The sequence below is a fragment of the Tympanuchus pallidicinctus genome, unplaced genomic scaffold, assembly GCF_026119805.1.
Source record: "Tympanuchus pallidicinctus isolate F22 unplaced genomic scaffold, pur_lepc_1.0 scaffold8, whole genome shotgun sequence".
Classification (NCBI taxonomy): Eukaryota; Metazoa; Chordata; class Aves; order Galliformes; family Phasianidae; genus Tympanuchus; species Tympanuchus pallidicinctus.
Genome location: NW_026294802.1, coordinates 40,808,161 through 40,828,410, shown reverse-complemented (window position 1 = coordinate 40,828,410; position 20,250 = coordinate 40,808,161). Strand labels below are relative to the sequence as shown.

The 20,250-nt window shown below is 39.7% G+C and overlaps 1 protein-coding gene across 2 annotated transcripts in view; it reads left to right on the top strand.

The window, feature by feature from the left end:
- Positions 1-20,250, top strand: part of FAM3C (FAM3 metabolism regulating signaling molecule C) — a 29,660-nt gene that overhangs the window by 952 nt on the left and 8,458 nt on the right. The window contains exons 1-5 of one of the 2 annotated variants that reach the window (XM_052668926.1): positions 5,588-5,606; positions 12,800-12,865; positions 15,453-15,557; positions 16,617-16,646; positions 16,823-16,946. In XM_052668926.1, the coding sequence (XP_052524886.1) occupies positions 12,853-12,865; positions 15,453-15,557; positions 16,617-16,646; positions 16,823-16,946 (272 nt within the window). In that variant the 5' untranslated portion in view covers positions 5,588-5,606; positions 12,800-12,852. Of the gene's footprint in view, positions 1-5,587; positions 5,607-12,799; positions 12,866-15,452; positions 15,558-16,616; positions 16,647-16,822; positions 16,947-20,250 lie in introns of those variants that run through there. The other variant, XM_052668925.1, reaches the window with a different exon arrangement.

The following is a 20,250-nucleotide window of genomic DNA, read 5'->3' as shown; positions in this document are numbered from 1 at the left end:
TATGTACTTGATCCTGGGATCCCGATAGGAGGATAGTACGGGAAGAAACCAAATCCGCAGCAGGAACAGCTGGTTAATGTGTGTACACAATTGTATTTTAAAGCTTGTGAGGTAGGCAAGGTGTGACTGGAGACCGTCAGCAGCCCCCTCCGGCCCAGCCAGAGGGCAGTCCTGTTCAGCAGCACTTGCGGGTCTGTAGGTTGTCTCCGTGCAAAACAGGTTTTGTAACTTGCTTTGGGGCTGATGCAGGCTCTTCCCACGTTAACAGCTTGGTGTGTTGAGTGGTAATGTCTCATGGCCTAGGCATGGAGGAGGTGCCTGCTCTGTGGCAGGCCGTTCTTCTAACTGTGACCGTGTCACAGTGAGAGCGGAGTGAATAGCTAAATAGCAGAGTTGACTCGCAGTGCCCACAAATTGCTGTCTAGCCTCTCTAGATGCAGTCCGAGTCAGTCTAGGGTGTGCAGGCTCTACTTACAAGGAGAATGCTTTCAGCACTGCTAGAAAAGAGTCGTAACGTAGAAAGAGTTTGAGAACTTAATGGAATTTTAGTGAGCTGTTGTTTAAAATGTGAGCTGGTCCAGCTGGATATTTTGTTTCTGGCTTTGGCCAGAGCATATAGGAGAGGGACTTCTTCTGTAAGACCACAAGATGGATTGTACTGTGGAAGTTGCAAAAATACCACTTTGATTATAGGTTATTTTGTAGTGTAAAATTAGGTGTCTGTAAGATGAATGTCTGGCAGACATTGGGAATTTGCTGCTTAAGATTCAAATTATTCACAGAAGAAGTGATATGTAAGTTCAGTTTTGAGGTTTTTCACAAAAATCTGTTGAGGAGGTTGAGGATTTAAGGTATAATTACTGTAGACATGCATGTTTGCTCAGCCAGTGGCCTGCTGCGTAAGCCTGTGACAATCAGTTTGCTATCAACAGCACTGGAATTACTGTGATTGTTTTATGGCTTAGAATGATTTCCCTTTCCCTGGGCTGTTAATAAATCATTTTACTTCAAGAAAAATGTCGTCGGCAATGGCGTCAGGAATCTTACCCTCTTAAGTGAGGCTTCATGAGATGTCGGGGCAAATCTAACAACCTGTTCCTGCTGCACTCTGCTCCCTGCCGCTCCAGAAGGTTGCCTGGTCACTGACAGATGTATGTTCATTAATTCCTTTTTGGTTAGCTTTCTTCATCAGGGAGCAAAATCCCGCGACATATACTGGAAGACAGGTGGGCCCAGCCTAACTCATGAAGTTCACATTTTGTAGTTCTATCCAGGCCTGATGCCTGGTGATGTAATAGAGGTGAGGAGGAAACTCGCTACTTGAACTTCTCTTTTTATACACCATAATTCTCCATTTGGACATTAAAACATTTATAGACAATATCTAGGGGATCTGGCTCCCAGCTTGATGTTCTGAATGACCATGTCTAACTATGAATCCAAGTAGAGCCTTGTCTTGTTTTTCCTAGTGGTCCCGAGAGGGCTTAGACTTCTTTTTCTTAAAAGAAAGAAATCTTTTTCTGTGTAAGTTATGTCTCTAATTCTGCCCTTTATTAGTTAAGATGCCTTTTCAATAATTTCTATCTTCATTTGCAAACAGAGCAACTTAACTTTATCTAGTTCATGTTGGAGCTCAGTACCAAGAGCATATGGATGAGATTTTGTGGAAGAGGGAAGCAGCTTTGGAAGACTATTGGGGTAGAGAGAGCTGCTGGAGTGAACTGTCCCTTGCATTTCTTTGGCAGAGCTGTTGAATCAATTTTAATGGCAAAAGTTTACATTGTGTTTATATGCGCAAAACAACAATAGTTCTCTGAGAATGACTTGAGAGTCCAGTTAAAATAATCATTAACATCAAAATAGGCGACATTTACAGGCTCCCTTCTCTTCAGGAAACTTGCCTCCTTGGTGTGGCTGATTGACTTTCCTACCTTCTCCTGCCCTTTCAATAACAGCAGGAGAGACCTTTTTCTTAATCTGCGGTGATATCACCAGATAGTTGAGTCAGCATTTCACAAACATTTAAGATGGTGAAAGCTTCTACTACTGCCAGCTTCTGACCTGCTCCTAGCCACTTATTTTGGCTTATAGATCATTGCTGGAGAAAGCACATGCACTTTGTCAACATATTAGTAACAGTTAGGATATGCAGAATAAAGATGCTTTGTGATCTTATTTAAAAGCCAGTTTGTCACTATAGGAGAAAATGTCTGTCTTTCTAAAAATAAGAGATATGCTTGAAAGTAATGTAGAAAGGGTGATGGTCATTCAGTCGAAGGTGCTGCAGCCCATAGATTTCTTTCAAGCCTTTATGTGAGGTCCAGAAAGGAACTTTAGTACTGGCTTCTGAAAGGGATGAGTTTTCTCCTAATAAAAGCCCAAATAGCAAGTGAAGATCTCAGCTAGGTGAACTTGGGACAGAGGAGCATTGGTACCACCCTAATGGTGGTAAGCATCTCCAGTAGGGCTCCATCCAAAGGATGGTGATTTGGTGGGCATGGTGGCTGTGGGTTGATGTTTGGACTCGATTATCTTAGAGGTCTTTTCCAACTGTAATGATACTGTGGTTCTGTGGCTGATGTGCTCAGTGTTGGTAGCTGAAATGTTGTACCCAGTCAGGAGATGGTTATGGATTTTGGTTCTGGCACTTCTGTGCTCAGAAACCAGTCTGGAGATGCAGTATTCTTTGCTGTCTCTGTGCATCTTCCACAGGAAAAAAAAGCAAGTCACTGCAGCTATAAAGGAGTTCTCCATTTCTGAGTGTTGTCCGCTCCATCCCTCACAAAAGGTTGGCTGCTAATGTGGACCAGGAGCACAAACTCCCCTGTACCTCAGGAGTCTTATGATTCTGAGCATGTCATGCAGAGTGGTGGTTGTTAGTTACTGACAGCAGTCTGATATCTGCAACATGACCCTATAGTGCAGTGTGCTGTAGTCCCGCTGTGGCCCTGCTGCATGTTGGTTGTTCTGTGCTTAGCTGCCCCTTCTCCCTAGAGCTGAGGTGTGGTGCTGTCCCTGCAGCTGATGGCACACAGTGAAGTGCAGCTGAGCCTGACAGATGAGGATGGATTCGGTGGTGTAGCAGGGAAACCTTTGCCCCTTGGAAGAAGAGGAAGGAGTGATATCAACAGTGCTGTGAGTAGCAGCTGTCACTGTGAAGTGCTTTCCTCAGGGACGCATCCCCACTTCCTAGTGAGATCAGCTTGCTGCTGAGCAAAGGTTAAAGCTCTTCTCCCACATACAGCTTCCTCAGTTCATGCTGACCTTTTGTTAAAGAAGCTTAAGCGATTAGTAGTATCTTTTTTTTTTTTTTTTTTCCTCTTGTCTGTGTTGGTGTCCCTTGCTGCTCTCAGTACCCATAATACTATCTGCCTTTCCAGATCCCTCAGAACTCTCTGCATGGCTGTGCAGTGTCAGTGTGCAGCTCTGTGGGGTGAGGTCAGTAAGGCATTCTGTGCCTTACTGAAGTGTATGAATCTCAATCATGAGATGATGAAACCATTCTGACACGTTAGAGATGCTATGTAGAGTCTGGTTGTACTTCTGTGGATAGTAATGTGGAGAGATAGCTCAATCATTCTGCAGTGAATTTGGACCTGTAGAGGAAGTGTTCGTAATGCTCTTTTTCTGTTCTGCTTTTGTGATGCCTCTATTCAAAACAGGCCTCAGGATGAAGTGGCATGCTCTAAGCGTGGCCTCAGATTTCTGTGGTGTCATACATGATTGTATCAAGTCACAGCATTTATGTGTACGTTAATTGTTTTTCAGATCTATAGCATTTCTGTTTGGTAGTTCTGTTGAGAATTGCTGTAAAGAAGAGAGTAAGGTGCATGATAACAGTGTGTTGTTCTGCTGTGTTTTTATTGAAGATGTGGAGGTTGTTGTACATTTGAAACGCATGCTGTATTGTGGCAGCACATTGTCTCCACTGAGATCTGGCAGATAGATACATTACACATTGATTTATTGCTGGTTTGGAAAGATTATACAGCTTTTGTTGCATGATGAAATCAAGGTGGACATCTGTGTTTTGTTTTTTTTTTTTTTTTAAGAAACATAGATCAGTTTGGAATCTTGAAATGGTAGGGGTTGCAGCAGTGTTTCAGTTACAGAATAGTTGGATCATCTTGTGAGAGGAAATAATGTTAAACCTCACCTCCTCTGCTACAACTGCTCTGGGACTTTCCTGCTGCTGTGGGATGAAGCTAGAAGTGAAGCGGGTGAATGAGGTTTGCAATTTGTCCTCAACAATTTTCTCTCTTTGAATTTCTCTGTGTAATTTTATCCAATCCTGTGAAGTGCTAAGGGCTAAGATTCTCTGTAATGGGGCCATCAGTAGCTATAGACAGTTGGCTTTGTCACATTTAAATGACTTGGATTTTCAGGAATCGTAACTAAAAGTGAAATTTGTGTGATATTATGGAAGAGTTTTCAAGGTATGGATTGAGAAGAGTTCCTTGTTAGTGCTGTGGAAGCAGATTGTTCTGTAGCCCTTTTTGTTTAATTTAAAGGTATGTAGATGGAGTTTCATTCTTAGTGGGAAGGGCACACCTTAGTGCTTTTATCTTGGGCTTCCAGGGATACAGGAAGATTTTCCTGTTTGTGAGGCTTGAAGTGTGTGTGTTGCCTAAGGTGGAAGTGCTGGGTTGATGACCAGCAAGCTCCTGCTGCTGGCAGTAACTTGTCATCTCCTTTGGGAAGTGTTTGTTTTGCACATCAGGTATCAAACCACTCTTGCAGAGTCATGTTTCTTCTCAGATGTATTTCCTTTCTTACAAGTGAAACCACATACCAATACGAGCAAGGTAGCCAGTTCTTCTACAGCTGCACATCCTGTTTTTAATTTTGAAGTAAGGTCTGGCTTCCTCTGCTCAAGGAGTCGGAATTTAATTTGACAGAAGTAAATCTTGTTTGAATAACCAAAGATTTGAGGTCTAGGTTGAGTGTTGTCAGAATACCAAGCTGAATACAGTTCAGGTGGTGTCATTCTTGTAGGATCAGTTGCCCCAGAAATATTCTGTGTAGACAAGTCTTCAGCCTCTGTGTTGAAGTTCTGCAATAGTCACAGGGAATTTGTATGGTTATAGGAGTAATTGTAGGATATAACTGCTGAGATGAGAGGCTTATTGGAAGGCACAAATGGTGTACATTGACACAATAAAAATAAAAATACAGTAGTTACTTTTTTAAGGTAATTCTTTTGTACATCTACCATTCAGTTCAGTTTCAAATTAAATACATTTTGTAATGGAGGGTGAAAATCTACTGCTAGTGTAGAAGGATAAGCAGTTATCTTGGTAAGGAAATGCATCTTGTATTTAAATGGATCCTATTAGCAGTTTAGATTACTACTCTAGTTTGGAATGATTTCTGTAGTCTCGGCTGTCTGGTTCATGGGATACAGTAATTCAGGTTGGCACAATCACTGGCTTAAAACCAGAGCTCAGGTAAATATAGCTAAAGCTGACCTGAAATAAATGATTCACTTTGTAATCTCGGGTAGAAAACCACCGCCGCTTTGAACTGCTTGAAGACAGCAGACCAGAATATCTATTATCAGCAGCTGTGTTAAACAAAAGTTTGCTTTGCTGGTTGAGCTTTACCAGGTATGAAAACATCAGATGGCATTTTTCTATGGTGTTTTTTTTTTTTTTTTTTCTGGGAGAAAAAAGCCCATCTGTGGATTGCTGAGGAAGGCAGTCTGTGCTGCCAAAAGCAAACACTATCCTAATCTAGTTGTGACTCAGAAATAAAAATAACAGCTTGTTGTTTTTTTTGTACTAATCAATTTTGATTGTTCATCTAATTGTATTCCCGTGAACTTGGTAATGCATTGTATATGCCTGATAATGCTATGCATACTAACAGATACAGTAGATAAAAACAGGAGTAACAGTATTTGACCATTTTCAAAATAATTTGTTTAGGTGAGGGAAAAATTTAATTCATAGGATGGCCTGGGTTGAAAAGGACCACAATGATCATCCAGTTTCAACCCCCTGCTGTATGCAGGGTCACCAACCAGCAGACCAGGCTGCCCAGAGCCACATCCAGCCTGGCCTTGAATGCCTCCAGGGATGGGGCATCCACAGCCTCCTTGGGCAACCTGTTCCAGTGCATCACCACCTTCTGTGTGTAAAACTACTTCCTTACATCTAACCTAAACCTCCCCTGTCTCAGTTTAAAACCATTCCCTCATGTCCTATCACTATCCACCCTCATAAACAGCCGTTCCCCCTCCTGTTTATATGCTCCTTTCAAATACTAGAAGGTCACAATGAGGTCTCCCTGGAGCCTTCAACGCATTTCAGGCTGGTGCAGATTTAGTATTACTTACCTGATTACAGGTTTGCATGGAGTAGGATACAAATATGGGGTTACTACTGAAGGAGGTGCTGACTTGCACCTTGCATACTGCTACCCAGGTTATCACAGAATCACAGAACTGTAGGGGTTGCAAGGGACCTCCAGAGGTCATCGAGTCCAACCTCCCTGGCAAAGCAGGTTCCCTACAGCAGGTCGCACAGGTAGGCATCCTGGCAGGTCTTGAACATCTCCAGAGAAGGAGACTCCACCACCTCCCTGGGCAGCCTGTTCCAGTGCTCCGTCACCTCACTGTAAAGAAGTTCTTGCGCACATTCATGCGGAACTTCCTATGCTGCAATTTCCATCCATTTCCCCTTGTCTTGTCTCCACTCACCACTGAAAAGAGTCCAGCCTCGCCATTCTGCCCCCCACACCTTAGATACTTATAGACCTGGATCAGGTCCCCCTCTCAGTCTTCTTTTCTCAAGGCTGAACAGACCCAGTTCACTCAGCCTTTCTTCATAGGAGAGATGCTCCAGGCCCTTCATCATCTTCATGGCCCTCCGCTGGACTCTTTCCAAGAGATCCTTGTCTTTTTTGTACTGGGGAGCCCTGAACTGGACGCAGTACTCCAGATGAGGCCTCACCAGGGCAGAGTAAAGGGGGAGGATCACCTCCCTCAACCTGCTGGCCACGGTCTTTTTAATGCACCCCAGGATGCCATTGGCCCTCTTGGCCACAAGGGCACACTGCTGGCTCATGGCCAACCTGTCGTCCACCAGGACACCCAGGTCCCTCTCTGCAGAGCTCCTCTCCAGCAGCTCATCCCCCAGCCTGTACTGGTGCATGCAATTATTCCTCCCCAGATGCAAGACTCTACACTTGCTTTTGTTAAACCTCATCCGGTTTCTTACTGCCCAGCTCTCCAGCCTGTCCAGGTCTCATTGAATGGCAGCACGGCCTTCAGGCGTGTCAGCCAATCCTCCCAACTTTGTATCATCAGCAAACTTGCTGAGGGTGGCCACTATCCCCTCATCAAGGTCATTGATGAAGATGTTGAACAAACATCTTATGAGGCCTGCCTCTTGTTTCTCCCAAGTTCTATGGTGATTTATATCCTTCTGTTCCTTTCTTGTTTAACCTTGTGAATGGGACTATTTAAAAAATGTTTATATTTAATTTTAAATGTTTAAGTTACAAATAGGTAAAAAGCAGTCAGTAGATATTAAGAACAGTCCAGCTCAGCATCATTTAAAGCTGTTTTTGAATTACATGTTGGTGGTAAGGGTCCAGGGTGTCTGTTGCACGCTCTCTTCACCTCCATTCTGTCTTGCGCAGCAAACCAGATTCTTTTACCCCTTTGGTTGTTAGTTTATGTAATTGTTATCTAGATTGTTCCATTGGGGATTATGCTTTAAGATAGATTTAGGAAAAAAAAATACACACAGGATCTCAATTAAGAATATAGATGACTTGTGGGCACAGCACAATAATTGCTTTTTGCTTTGCGTGCAGCAGCCTCTTGATACACTGTAGAGTACAGTTCATAATGAGCAGTTCCCTTTTTGCAGCAGTACTACATCACTGACCCTAACATTGGAGAGCTGATATATGCTCTCAGATCCTTTTCTGCATTACTGCCACTTGTTTGGCTGCACTTGATGTCCTTTTTGAAGTGTACTGCTTTCTACTTTGTTAAATATCACTGCTTAATTTTTTTTACCTTTCTGTATTCTGAGCTTCCTAGATTAGTAAATTATCTTGACCTTCTGAATTATTGCTTCTCATCTGTTTGTTTTTGTGCTCCTGGTTCATAAATACTATCTGAATGCATTATCAAATTGCTGATAGAAGTACTGTTATCCTGGGGAAATGGGAATGCAGTGTGCTAATTTACATGTGTTCTATTACATAAAAACATTTATAGCAATTCTATTTGGGAAAAATAAAACTGAACAAAACTTAAATTTCTGGCCACTTGCAATTTATTGGTGGCTTTAAAAGCAAGTAGGGCTGAGGCTGTGCCCAGATGAGTTGTGTCACAGAGCACTTTGTGCAGGAACATTGAACAAGGTTGATAGAGAGCTGAACACGCTAGATGGAATTCCTCTCAGTACAGAAAGCTGGGCTCCATTCAGTGTTGTAAGGGTGACAGTATTAACAGATCATTTGTGTTTCTCTATATGTGCTTGTATTTTAATGGCTACTGTACTTAAAACAATTTCCTCCTGCATTCTGAATCTAGGAAACAAATGGCTTGTTTGATGAGCGTCGTATCAACTACTTCAATTCAGGAATACCCCAATCTTAGCATATTAGGTAATTCAGAACATCTAATAAAATCTGATTTTTTTATTTTTTTATTTTTTTTCTTTCTGGCAGGAGCACAGCCTTATTGTTTTCTAGATGAAGTTCAAGTGTAAGCTTCCTTTGTGAAGTTTCTGGCAGAGTTCCCACGAGAGTGACAGATCACTTCTGAAAGCAGATATCTGATACTGTATAGATTGAAACTAGTATTACTATATAAAAGAATATATGCAGCAGCTTTATGGGTGTATATTGTGAGTTTGTCAGGCTTTCATTGTCATTCCCACACAAGCTTACCAAAAAGTGGAACAGTAAACCAGAAGTCCACTGAGCACTGTAACTGACTGAATGGTAAAACATGAAGGTGGGGAAAGCACTTTACTCTTTTTCTCTTTCTTTTTTTTTTTTTTTTTAATCTCCTGTTTTTGATTTGTTTCCTCTACTTTCATTCTGTGTGTAGCATTTTGGATTGCTACTTGGAAAGGCTTTGACACTGGAAATCACAGCATCTAGAAATTGCCCCTGCCTCAGGACATAAGGCAGTGCACGAGGATGGTTGGAGGAGAAATAAGCAACCAGTAACTTCAGTTCCCAACTGTTTTCCATGTATCCATTCCCTAGTACTTCACAGACAGAGTAAATAGCCCTTTTCTACGTGGATGGGCGTGCAGCTTCATGTGGTGATCTGGGCAGTGGCAGGATGGTGTAATTTCTTGGTTTCTCCAGTTCAGTGAACTGTCTGTCTTTTGTTTTCTGTTCTGAAGGAGTTGTTACTCAACCTGTGCCATTGGCTGTAGTGACGGAAGAGTATCTAAACTCACTAATCTGGATTCCTACTTAGCTGCTGTTTTTCTGCTGCCTTTTTTTCAATGAGTAGATCAAATTCTGCCACTTTGGAGAGAACTTTCTGTGTTAGTTTAACTAACAAAGCACTCTCCTTCTATCTTTCTGCTGTTCAGTGCTTTAGATTTAGGTACTGGAATTTTATGTTAGTGAGTCAGCATGGCTAAATAGCTGGCCTTGCCTGAAGGTTGATATCCTTTGGACCCTACAAGAAAAATATCAGCCAGCTACTGACCAGCTACTCTGGTCCAACTGCCTTTAGACCACAATCTTTTTATGTTTCTATGCTCTTTAAAGTATTCAGGGCGTGGATATGGCTTCCTGTAGTCGAGAGGTCACCGGTCTGAACTTTTTGTCACTGATTCTTCTATAAATGTTGGCTTGTGTAAATTGGCTCTTCCAGATGATAGGAACCTCTCTTCAGCTGGTGCAGTTGTGACGAGAAGACCTGCCTGCACTGCTAGTGCTGAGTAGAATCAGAAGAAAAGGAAAGTGTGGTCCTCAGGCCTCATCAGAAATTGCACAAAACTTCTTTCGGCAAAGTAGGAATGTTGGAAGTTTAGTAGGCAATAGGAAATCTGCTGCAGTGCTCATCATAAAGAAGAGAGCATCTGCCCTCTACAGAGATTTGACTGTACTGTTAGTAGAATTTGTTCCAACTATTAGAATGTCTTGGCTCCTGTCCATGGTTAATGTAAACCTGCAATTCTTGCTCCTCCTTCTAGTATAGTATCTGGGAAACAATAAATTCCTTTTACTTAAAATGGAAGAAAACCAGCTTCTGAAAACACCAGCTTTAGATTCTTCTGTGTGGATAGGTTCTTTATTTCAAGGCACTTGAAGAGTTTGTTGCTGTCTTTTTATCATCCCAGTTGTATTCTTTAACTGTTGTACTTCTGAATACTGCATTGAGAAAACAATCTTGGTGGGGAAAAAAAAAAATCCATGTTTTACAGTCATGTACTGTAGTGCCTCCTCAGATCCACCTGATTTTGACTTAGAGCTGCTGCTTACTTCTGTTGTCTATTTCACATGCTCTTCTCGGCCTGGTGTCTGTTATGGGCTCTACTTGACTCATCAACAGTCTGCCTGTAGATCCTGTTAAAGGCTGCACTTCCTGCACTCTAGATATGGTAAATATGAGCTTTGTTGTACTGCAGAGATAAATTTACAGAGGTAAATTACATTAATATCATAATGAAGTTGTTACTTATATTATCAGACATTTGTAAGTCAAGAAGATATTTGGGTTATAATGCTCATGTCCCTGCTTGATTGGAGTGATATATCAAACAGGAGGAAGAAGTAGTGGGTTTTTTGCTTGCTGTTATTGTTGTTTTTGCCTTACCTAATTTTGAAAGCATTTGAAAGAATGTTGTTGTTGCTGTTTTTATGCATGTGAGCCTGAGCTCAGTCTCATTCTTGTTTTTCACGTTTTTAAACTCACAAATTAAGCACTGTTAGAAATTCCTGATCCACTTATATATCATGTCTGAATTTCAATTACAAAATCTATTAATGTTGCAGAGTGACAGTCAGTGAGTGTTCATAATGGCTAATGGGCTGTTCTTTAATTAAAAATAATGTGGTAAAGCAGTATTGTATTGGGAAGAGACGTGGTGTTCATAAGTTAACTTGCACTTGGAAAATTCTGTGCAGCATATGTCTGATTGCAACAAATGATGGCTGGGGTCAGTGGGCACAAATGCTGGGATGAAGGTATTCTGCAGTTGAGGTTGCATGATATGTTCATTCTGTATTTTTGTTTATAATCAAAAGAGGAAACTATTTTTTCCGATTTAAAACAACCTTCTGATTTTTCAGAATACAGGTAGTGTTTGTTTTAGCCTTGCTGAATTTCCAAGGGAGGGGAACAGAGATTAAATAATTTAGAATAATTATATTCCTCAACATTTGGATGTGGTATCGGTTGGTCACTGCACTTAACTGTTTGTCCTTCAGTTGAGGATGTTCCTCTCGACATCAGAATGACATCGCTGTGGAAATCAAAGCAAGATGTATGTGTTCTGCTGATGCAGGCCTAGAGAAGTAAGGCATTATACATGCTATGTAAAATGCCAGGCTCTCTTTACCCTTTTAGAAGGTTGGCAAATGTGGATCTTTCAGTGGAAAAAAAGATACTATGGCTGTAGAATACAAGTCAATATAAATATATAGCCTATTAAGGACATGGGATTACTAGGATGATCAGGGGACTGGAGCACCTCCTCTGTGAGGACAGGCTGAGGGAGCTGGGCTTGTTCAGCCTGGAGAAAAGAAGGCTGCAGGGTGACCTCATTGCAGCCTTTCAATACTTAAAGGGAGCCCACAGACAGGAGGGGAATCAACTCTTTGAAAGGGTTGATATGTGTAGGACGAGGGGAAGTGGTTTTAAGTCAAGGGAGGGGAAATTTAGGTCGGACATCAGGGGGAAATTCTTTACCCAGAGAGTGGTGAGGTGCTGGAACAGGCTGCCCAGAGAGGTTGTGGATGCCCCATCCCTGGAGGTGTTCAAGGCCAGGTTGGATGGGGCCCTGGGCAGCCTGGTCTAGTATTAAATGGGAGGTTGGTGGCCCTGCATGTGGCAGGGGGTTGGAGATTCATGATCCTTGAGGTCCCTTCCAACCCTGGCCATTCTGTGATTCTGTGACATGGCATGAAATTTACTTTTCAGTAAACTGTAAGCAGTGGATGGTAGTGATGGTGTTTGGTAAAGAGTATCTAGGCATGTAGATAATTGACCTTACAGATACTGATTCAAGTGAGGGGAAAAAAGTTGTCTATATTACATTTTCTTCCCTGGCATGGACTCTGAGAACTATCTGGGTTTTGGCGATGCTATCAAATGATTTGCATTTCCTGGATTGTGATAATAGCTTTTCAAATAATTTCTGAAAACAGGTTTTGGTTAGTTATGTTCTGTTATGTTCTACTATGTTAGATTACTGAACAACAACTTCATATCCAGATGTCACTGTGATTCTGGAGCAACATTGATGGAATTGCTTGCTTTTAACTTGCAGCTTTAAGAAATTAAAGGCTGCTTAGATGCAGCACTGTTAAGTACTTGCCACAGGTTAATTAACATAATTTGGAGTAGATTTGATGAAATTAAAGTAATGACATTTAAGATGGCTTGTTTCATAGAGTAACAGAGGAAAGTAATGCTATGGCAAGAGGTCCATCTTGCATCTTCTTCCCTTTATTGTGTTAGCAGTTAACTATTCAGGACAATTGTCATTACTGTTACTGGCTGGAAAATCCATAGTATTGTGACAGTTAACATATCATGAAGTTGCTAGTTTGATTGCAGTTACAATTACTTTTTCTTTTTTTTCTCTAGGTGACTTTCCTTTTTTTAATGCAGTAGTGTCATTACCTGGCTGAAAACTAAACATGAGAATAGCAGGTAAGCACACTCACTGAAATCAGACTTTTGTCCTTCGTGGAATAAGGTCTGGATATCTTTAACAAGTTGTGACAATAATAGAAGGTTTTAAAGTAAGCATAAATGGCACAGCTGCTCCTGTTCTGCCAGTTAACTGAAACTTGTTTGAGAATTTGGGATGGTCTAAGAGGAAGCAGCTACTTACAAATGCTTCAGCTTAACTGCGGTGGCAGCTTAAGGTGCTGTGACGTGATCTTTGGTTGCTAATCATGTAAGACTTTGAAAGAATAAGGAAATGGGAACGAATGGCTTCTTTTGTGCCCCACACCACAACCAAAATTGCTGTGCACTTTTTAAATACAGTATCTGAAACTTCCTGAATGGTTACAGAGAGTTTTAAAGCTGCAAAGCCTTTCAATAAAGGTAAGATACTTCAGTGTGTGTTTGAGAAGCTGATTTCATTTGGCAGAAGGTGTAGCAGTTAAAAAAATCTCATTGCCAGTATGGTACTGCAAGAAACTATTACTTTAGGCATTTCACTTCTGTGGAATAGGCTGTACAGTTGTGAGCAGTCTTGATGTTCTGAAGTCTTGCACTTTAATCAAAAGCAATAATTAATGTTGCAGAAGAAGCAGCTGTTGACTCACCCTGGAGTCAGCAACACTTGCTTTTCCAGGAGGGTTGCACTTCTAGCCTTATTGATACATTAGTCCTGATGGTTTTTTTTGTCACTACGGTTAAGGCGGTTGTTAGATGGTGTATTTACAGAGCCTCAGTGAGTGGAACTGGGAGCAACACGTTAACACAAAACTGCTGAAGAACTGGGAAAATGCTGTAATTTTTAAAAGGCTGAAAAATCTCTTGAAAGATGACTTTTCTAAGCCTTACTTCTTCCCTATTCCAGCTAATTATTTTGTTATAAGTCCTACAAACAAAAAGATATGACAATTCCTATGGAAGATTGAACCTGTAGCAGACAGCCTTGCTTTTATTAAAATGCTGCAAGGATATTCAAGATTTCCTACCTCCTTTACATAAAGGAAGCATTTAAAATTCAGTTAAGAGGAAGAAGATGTAGGTGGGAGAGGTCAGCTTGTGTTTGTACTCATTGATCTTGCTGTCTACAGAAACAAACTGCTCTCCATTACTGCTTTCCAAATTCTGGTACCATCTTTAGAGGTAAAGTTACTTTGAAGTATTTTTTTCTGCTTCTTTGTTGTTCATTTGCATCATCTGTTTTCTCTAGTTCTTGCCTGTGGCTTGCTTTCCTTCAAATGCAGTCATCTTTGGGATTCCATTGTAATATTTTTAAATCCAGTTTGCATCTGTGCTTTCTTACATAATATACATATACTTGCACATGCAGTGGGAGAGGAAGTCCAAACTGTAAGCAAACAAAAGTCATATCTTTTTGTTTCCTTTGTTAGCCTTTAGAAAGATTAACATATCTTGTTCCTATGAAGGCTGAGTAATCTCTATATTTTAAGATTTGCTAAACTGCCTGATTTAAGATTTGAAGGAGTGAATAATCTTTTGTTCTGGAGGATTTATTTGGCTGGCCATCTGAGGAACAGAAGCATGCATGGCATTGCTTCTTCCAAACAATTCTTCATACAGAGGTGAGAGAGGAAGATGAGATGTTCATTAGATCTTTCTCACTTAATTTCTGCTCTCAGACAGACAGTAATATACAATAATCTGGGAGCAAAATATTCTGTAAAAATATATTGCTGAAAATGGCAGTGTTCATGGTGGTACCTCGTGTAAGTTTCCATTTCAGATTTAAGTTGCTGCAGTTGTAGGCTTCTGCTTTTTTTTTTTTTTTTTTTTCCCCTAGAAGTTGGCTGGACCACTTAGTGCTGTCTTAAATTGGGCTTGTTCAAACTTTAAGCTTCCTAAGTCTGTAGCATATTAAAAATGGTAAAGGTGAGATACTGCTTTTCATTACTTTTAACTTAACTTTTCTTGCTCTTCTTGAAGACCAGAAGTTTGGTGTTGTTTTTTTTTTTTGTTTGTTTGTTTTTTAATGTAATGTTCAGACCTGACTGGCCAAAGAAGCCAAGCTACAGTATATCAACAGATTGATAATCACTCAGTCTAGTTACACATTAAAACAGAGCTGTGTTAATCTGAGGCTAAAGGCAGAAAGGGAATATTTATAAACAGTGAGAAATGTGGACACATGGCTAAGAACAGGGAAGTGAGATTGGAGAGAGCAGAACTTTCCACTTTGGACAACAGCAAGTCAAGTCAGCTTAGTTTACCTTATTGATCTGGGTTTTCATACAAAAAAAGTCTGTGGTTTCTCTTGGTTGCTGAGGGTGGTAAATGATGTCAAGCAACATGGCATGAAACATGGAGAAAGAACAAGGGGAGATTTCATGTCTGAGAGCAGGGTGTGTGTCTCTGGTGTAGCAGTTTAGCAGAGTGGCTCGGTTGCATCCTACGTTATAATTCTCATTTCTTGCAGATTACTTCTGTATGGCAAGTTTCTGAATTCAGCATCCTGACATCCTGTTGCTTTGTGCTCCTTTCTCATGTAGTTAATTTTAATAATCTTACAGTTAACATTTACAGATAATTTATTTTTTTCTCTATTTCTGAATAGGTGCTGCAAAGTTGATAGTAGTCATAGCGATATTTTTATTGACATTTTATGTCATATCTCAAGTGTTTGAAATAAAAATGGAAGCAAACTTAGGACACATATTTGGTAAGTGGTAACTATTTTCTGCAGACACCTGTTTATTTGTTTGAGCCATAATCAAGAATACAATATTCTTTAGCTGTAAGCTTGGTTTAGGTTTTTAAGCTTAAGAAGAGTTGTGTTTATTTTAATGTATTTTAATGTTATTTTCCGTATTAGATATTTTACCTTTCTTAATTGGTTTAATTCTTTTGACTTCCAACTATGCATAAACTCTTACCTATTTTTTCTGCTTAGTCTGGCAGTTAAAAAAAAAAAAAAAAAAATCATATTTCTGGTGGGATTTCTTGCTTGCATAGGTACACTACCTTGTGCAATAAGCAGAACATTTTGGATGGGATGAGTTCTGTGCAGGAAAAAAAATTACCAGCTTAGATGATTTGAAGTTCAGAGTAGATTTTTTTTTTTTTTTTTTTTTGGCCACCTTAATCTCGAAAGGGGCTTTTAATTAGGAAAACTCAATTTTAGGTATGTATGTATGGTTCCTGATGCTGAACTCTGCGTTACTACAGTGTGAGCACACGTCTGAAACAGTCACCAGGGGCATCACAGATAATTATTGAAGAAAACATGGTTGATGTTAAGTATCATAATGCTTTCCTCATTCCATGAAAGGGAATAATGCATGATTGGCTACAGATACACCCAAATTGCAGAATTCTGGTGTTAGGTGTAAGGAACTGCATCCTGGTAAGGGTTCTGATTTGTAATAATTACTTCTGGCTGGATAAAATTGATTTGAAAGAAAGGAGCTGATTTCACTCCAGTGCCCAACCTCCACAGACTCCTGGCTGTTTTGAGTCTGAATCTCTGTGGTTCTTTATTTTAATCAGTGACTCATGAATTAGAGTAGTACTTTTAAATGTGGTCCCTGATGATACAGCTTTCATTTTTCTACTGCATGAAGGTTTTACAGTGGAACATTGTGCTCATGTGTATTTGATACTCATTTTAAAAAAAAAAAAAAATTATAGAGACACAGAAAGTTTTTAAATTTGTAGGGTATTTTATTGCAGATGACATTTCAATAGTAATGTCTTGTAAAATCTTTTTTTTGCATTTTAGCTAGATCAGCATTGGATGCAGCTGCACGCTGTGAGTATTCATATGCATGTGTTACTGCTGTCACTTGCTTTGACTAATAGCATAAAGAATTTTGGATTTTTCATAATTAAGAAAGTCTTAATCACACTGTAAATGCAGTCAAGCTAGTTTTCCCCTTTCCCTGATTTTCCTTAGCTCTAAAATCCAGTTTTATTTCCTTTTGAAAGCTACGAAACCTCCGAGATACAAATGTGGGATCTCTAAAGCTTGTCCTGAAAAGCATTTTGCATTCAAAATGGCAAGTGGAGCAGCAAATGTAGTTGGACCTAAAATTTGCGTAGAAGATAATGTGTAAGTATTTTTACCTGTTGTCAAAGTACATTTTTCAGCTGTTGTCTTGAATTCCTTTGCACGCTAAATCAGAAACCTGAATGATTCTTTAAGTTTTCGTTTGCCTACAGTGTGACACATGAAAAAATTATCCTGCACTATAACTTAATCACCAATGAAACAAGTAATACTCTTCAGTAAGTGTTGAAATCTATGCTATTTTAATATGCATAAGGTAACTTACACAGTTACAAGTTTTAGTTACTTCTGAAATAGTCAGACTTTGTGAAGCTGGATTCAGTTTTACCACTAAGGTACTCATGTCTCTAATTGTAATTCATTGGACAAGTGTATTTTAAGTACTTGCTCTTGATACTCTTAATTGAATGTCATTAGTTAAAACTTTCATGGAATTTTCTTTTGTAAGTCATCTTTTAAACTATCTGTTTCAACAGTTCCAATAACAGAACATATTTTCCACTTTTCTTTAATAGATGACTTCAGAAGGAAAAATATTTTAATGATCAGTAGTTCCTGTTGGCATAATTAAATCAAGACAATTAAATTAGAATTTAACTATAAAATCACTTAAGATCTACAAGGTCTTTTCCAGCTTCTAGTCCCATTACAAAACCACTCTTCCTAATGACCCATCTTAGCCTCTCCTGGTGCAACTTGACTGTTTTCTTGCGTCTTCTGAACAAAGAAACTAATCCACTCCTCACTGCAACCTGCTTTCACAGCACTGAAATCTCCCCTCCTCATCTTTGGATTAAAGAACATCAGTTCCCTCAACTGTTCCTCAAAACTTTTGTTTTCTAGTTCTTTCATCAGCTTTGTTGCTCTCCTCTGCAAAGGCTCAAATCCATGCTTGTTGTAGTGAGGGGCCAGAACCTGAACACAGTACTTGAGGTATGGTCTCAGCAGTGCCACATACAAGGGGACAATCACTTCTCTAGTCCTGCTGGCTGTGCTCTTTCTGATTCAGACCCATGTGCCATTGGCCTTCTTGGCCACCTAGGCGTGCTGCTGGCTCACATTCAACCAACTGCTGACTGGCAGCCCCAGGTCCTTTTCTGCCAGGCAGCTTTCCAGTCACTCTTTTCCAAGCCTTTGTACTGCTGCATGGGGTTGTCATGACCCAAGCGTGGGACCTGGCACTTAGCCTTCTTGAAGAAAAGAGCTTTGAAAAATGATTCAAGTCTTTTATTTCTGATGACGGTTCTCTTAACACAGCATGTCTAGAGTATTTAGCTGAATATCTGTCACTAATCTCCATAACGTCAATATTAATGTTTATTTTGGGACTTTCTTTGTTCTTAGGTTGCTACTGTTTGTTGTCTCCTACTGCATTCTATAGTACAATCTATATGCTTAACCTTGCATGTCCATGGCAGAACAGACATGCTGTAAACATGGTCAATAGTAATAGGCTTCTATTGTTTTACTGTCAGTTACACTAATTACCCATTGCTGCCCATTTGCATTTAAACTATTCCAGTTTCTGAGCCCCTGCTCTGTAGGTGATGTGGCCGAGGTCATTTGCACTTACCTACAGCAGTCAGTGCAAATTCTAGAGCAAATAATAACTTTTCTGTGAACAGTGTAATCCCATGCAATATAGATCTAAATACTAATCCTATGTATTATAAGACCTTTAAGTATTGTTTTATATTCTTTGTTACTTTTTCTCTAATTAAAGTAAGATTAGTTGCACATGAGCTAAAACAAGATGACTGCTATCATTGCCTCTAGCGATTAAGCTGTAGTAAAGTTGAAATGGGAACCTTTTTTCTTGTAATGAAACCCATGCAGCATCTTCACTTTGCATTGCAGGTTAAAACTTGAGTGCTATTCAGATGTCAAGGTGATTTTATGCAAAGCTGACTTAAACGAAGCTTTTCTGTTTGTGTAGAACTCCATTTCCAGTGGTGCATTACTGCTCAGTACATGTGCAAAATGAGCATGAGTTCATGCTTAGTGCATACTAACTAAAAGCTGCTAGGTTCTGCTTCTCTTAGCATTGATTCCCTTTATGACCTTGGACAGTCTTACTCAATATCTCTGCAGAGAGATTTTTGTTCACGTTACAGAGCTTGTCAGCATCTCAGCCTGGTTGCTAGGAAGCTTCGTATCTAAAAACACTTGGGGTGATTCACTGATGAAAAGTTCTGAGTGCAAGTAATATTTTTAACTTCAGGATGGTAGGCTTTTTAAATGCCTTGCTTACTAAAGGGAGGTTGTGGTTCATGTCCAAAAAAAAAGCAAACAAAAACCCCAATAACTGCAAACTGATGGATATTTTGCTTAAGAAATGAAAGGAAAGCAGTAGCTGTCAAGAAATTCTCTATTCTGTTAATATTATTGCACAGCTTAGTGCGTGACTATTGGAGTCCAAAGTTCTGTCTCAGTTGGAAAAAATCCTTTCTAATTACTTCTGGGGAATAAGATTTTAATGTCTATTAAAGTGTACATCAGAAAATTTGATTATTTTCATACGATCTTCTGCTTTGCTCATGCTATATTTGATTTCTCATTTGAAAGCTCACATCATTTCTTGAATGGGATTTTTTGGTGGAATTCTAAAACTGATGAACTACTGCCCTCCTGTGATAAAACATTCACATTACACCCAGTAGTATTTGTGGCAACGCGCAAGCTATCTCAGGTGTGCAGAGTAGTATCTCAGAACTGTAAAGAAATCTATTTCCTGCTTGATAGATCTTTTTATAACAATGTTTCTTTTACCTCTCCTATACAAGATGTGCTTTTCTAGTTAATTTGCAATAGCTGAGTTTTATGTAAAATTCTTCTTTGTATTTCCAAGACATGGAAACAGGAAGATGGCTTCATAAATTGTCAGTAATATTTACAATGTAGGTTTTTCCTCTATGTTAAACGAGGTTGTTGTTTGATTTATGAGAGTACTAAAATGGAAATTCTGCTTTATGGAAGTTTGATTACAGTGTGCAATCCAGATTTGACAGTAACTGTAGTACATTTTCTAAATATGAACTACTGTGGTTGCTGCTTGAGAGGCTTAGAAGCAGTAGAGTTATACTTCTTTACCAGCACTTCTCCGTGCAGTTTTTCTTCTGTTAAGAAGCCAGTTCCATATTTGTGCTGCAGTAACCTTAGAGCAGAATGGCACTCTGCACTGCTATAATAACAGTTACTTCTGCCATTTGTACTCACGGGATATTTTCTTACCCAAAGTCAGTTATAACTTTGCTTATATATATATGTGATATTTCAGCATCTAATCACCCCAGGATTGGATTCTTTTTTTTTTTTTTTTTTTTTTTTACTTGCATTTATTTATAGA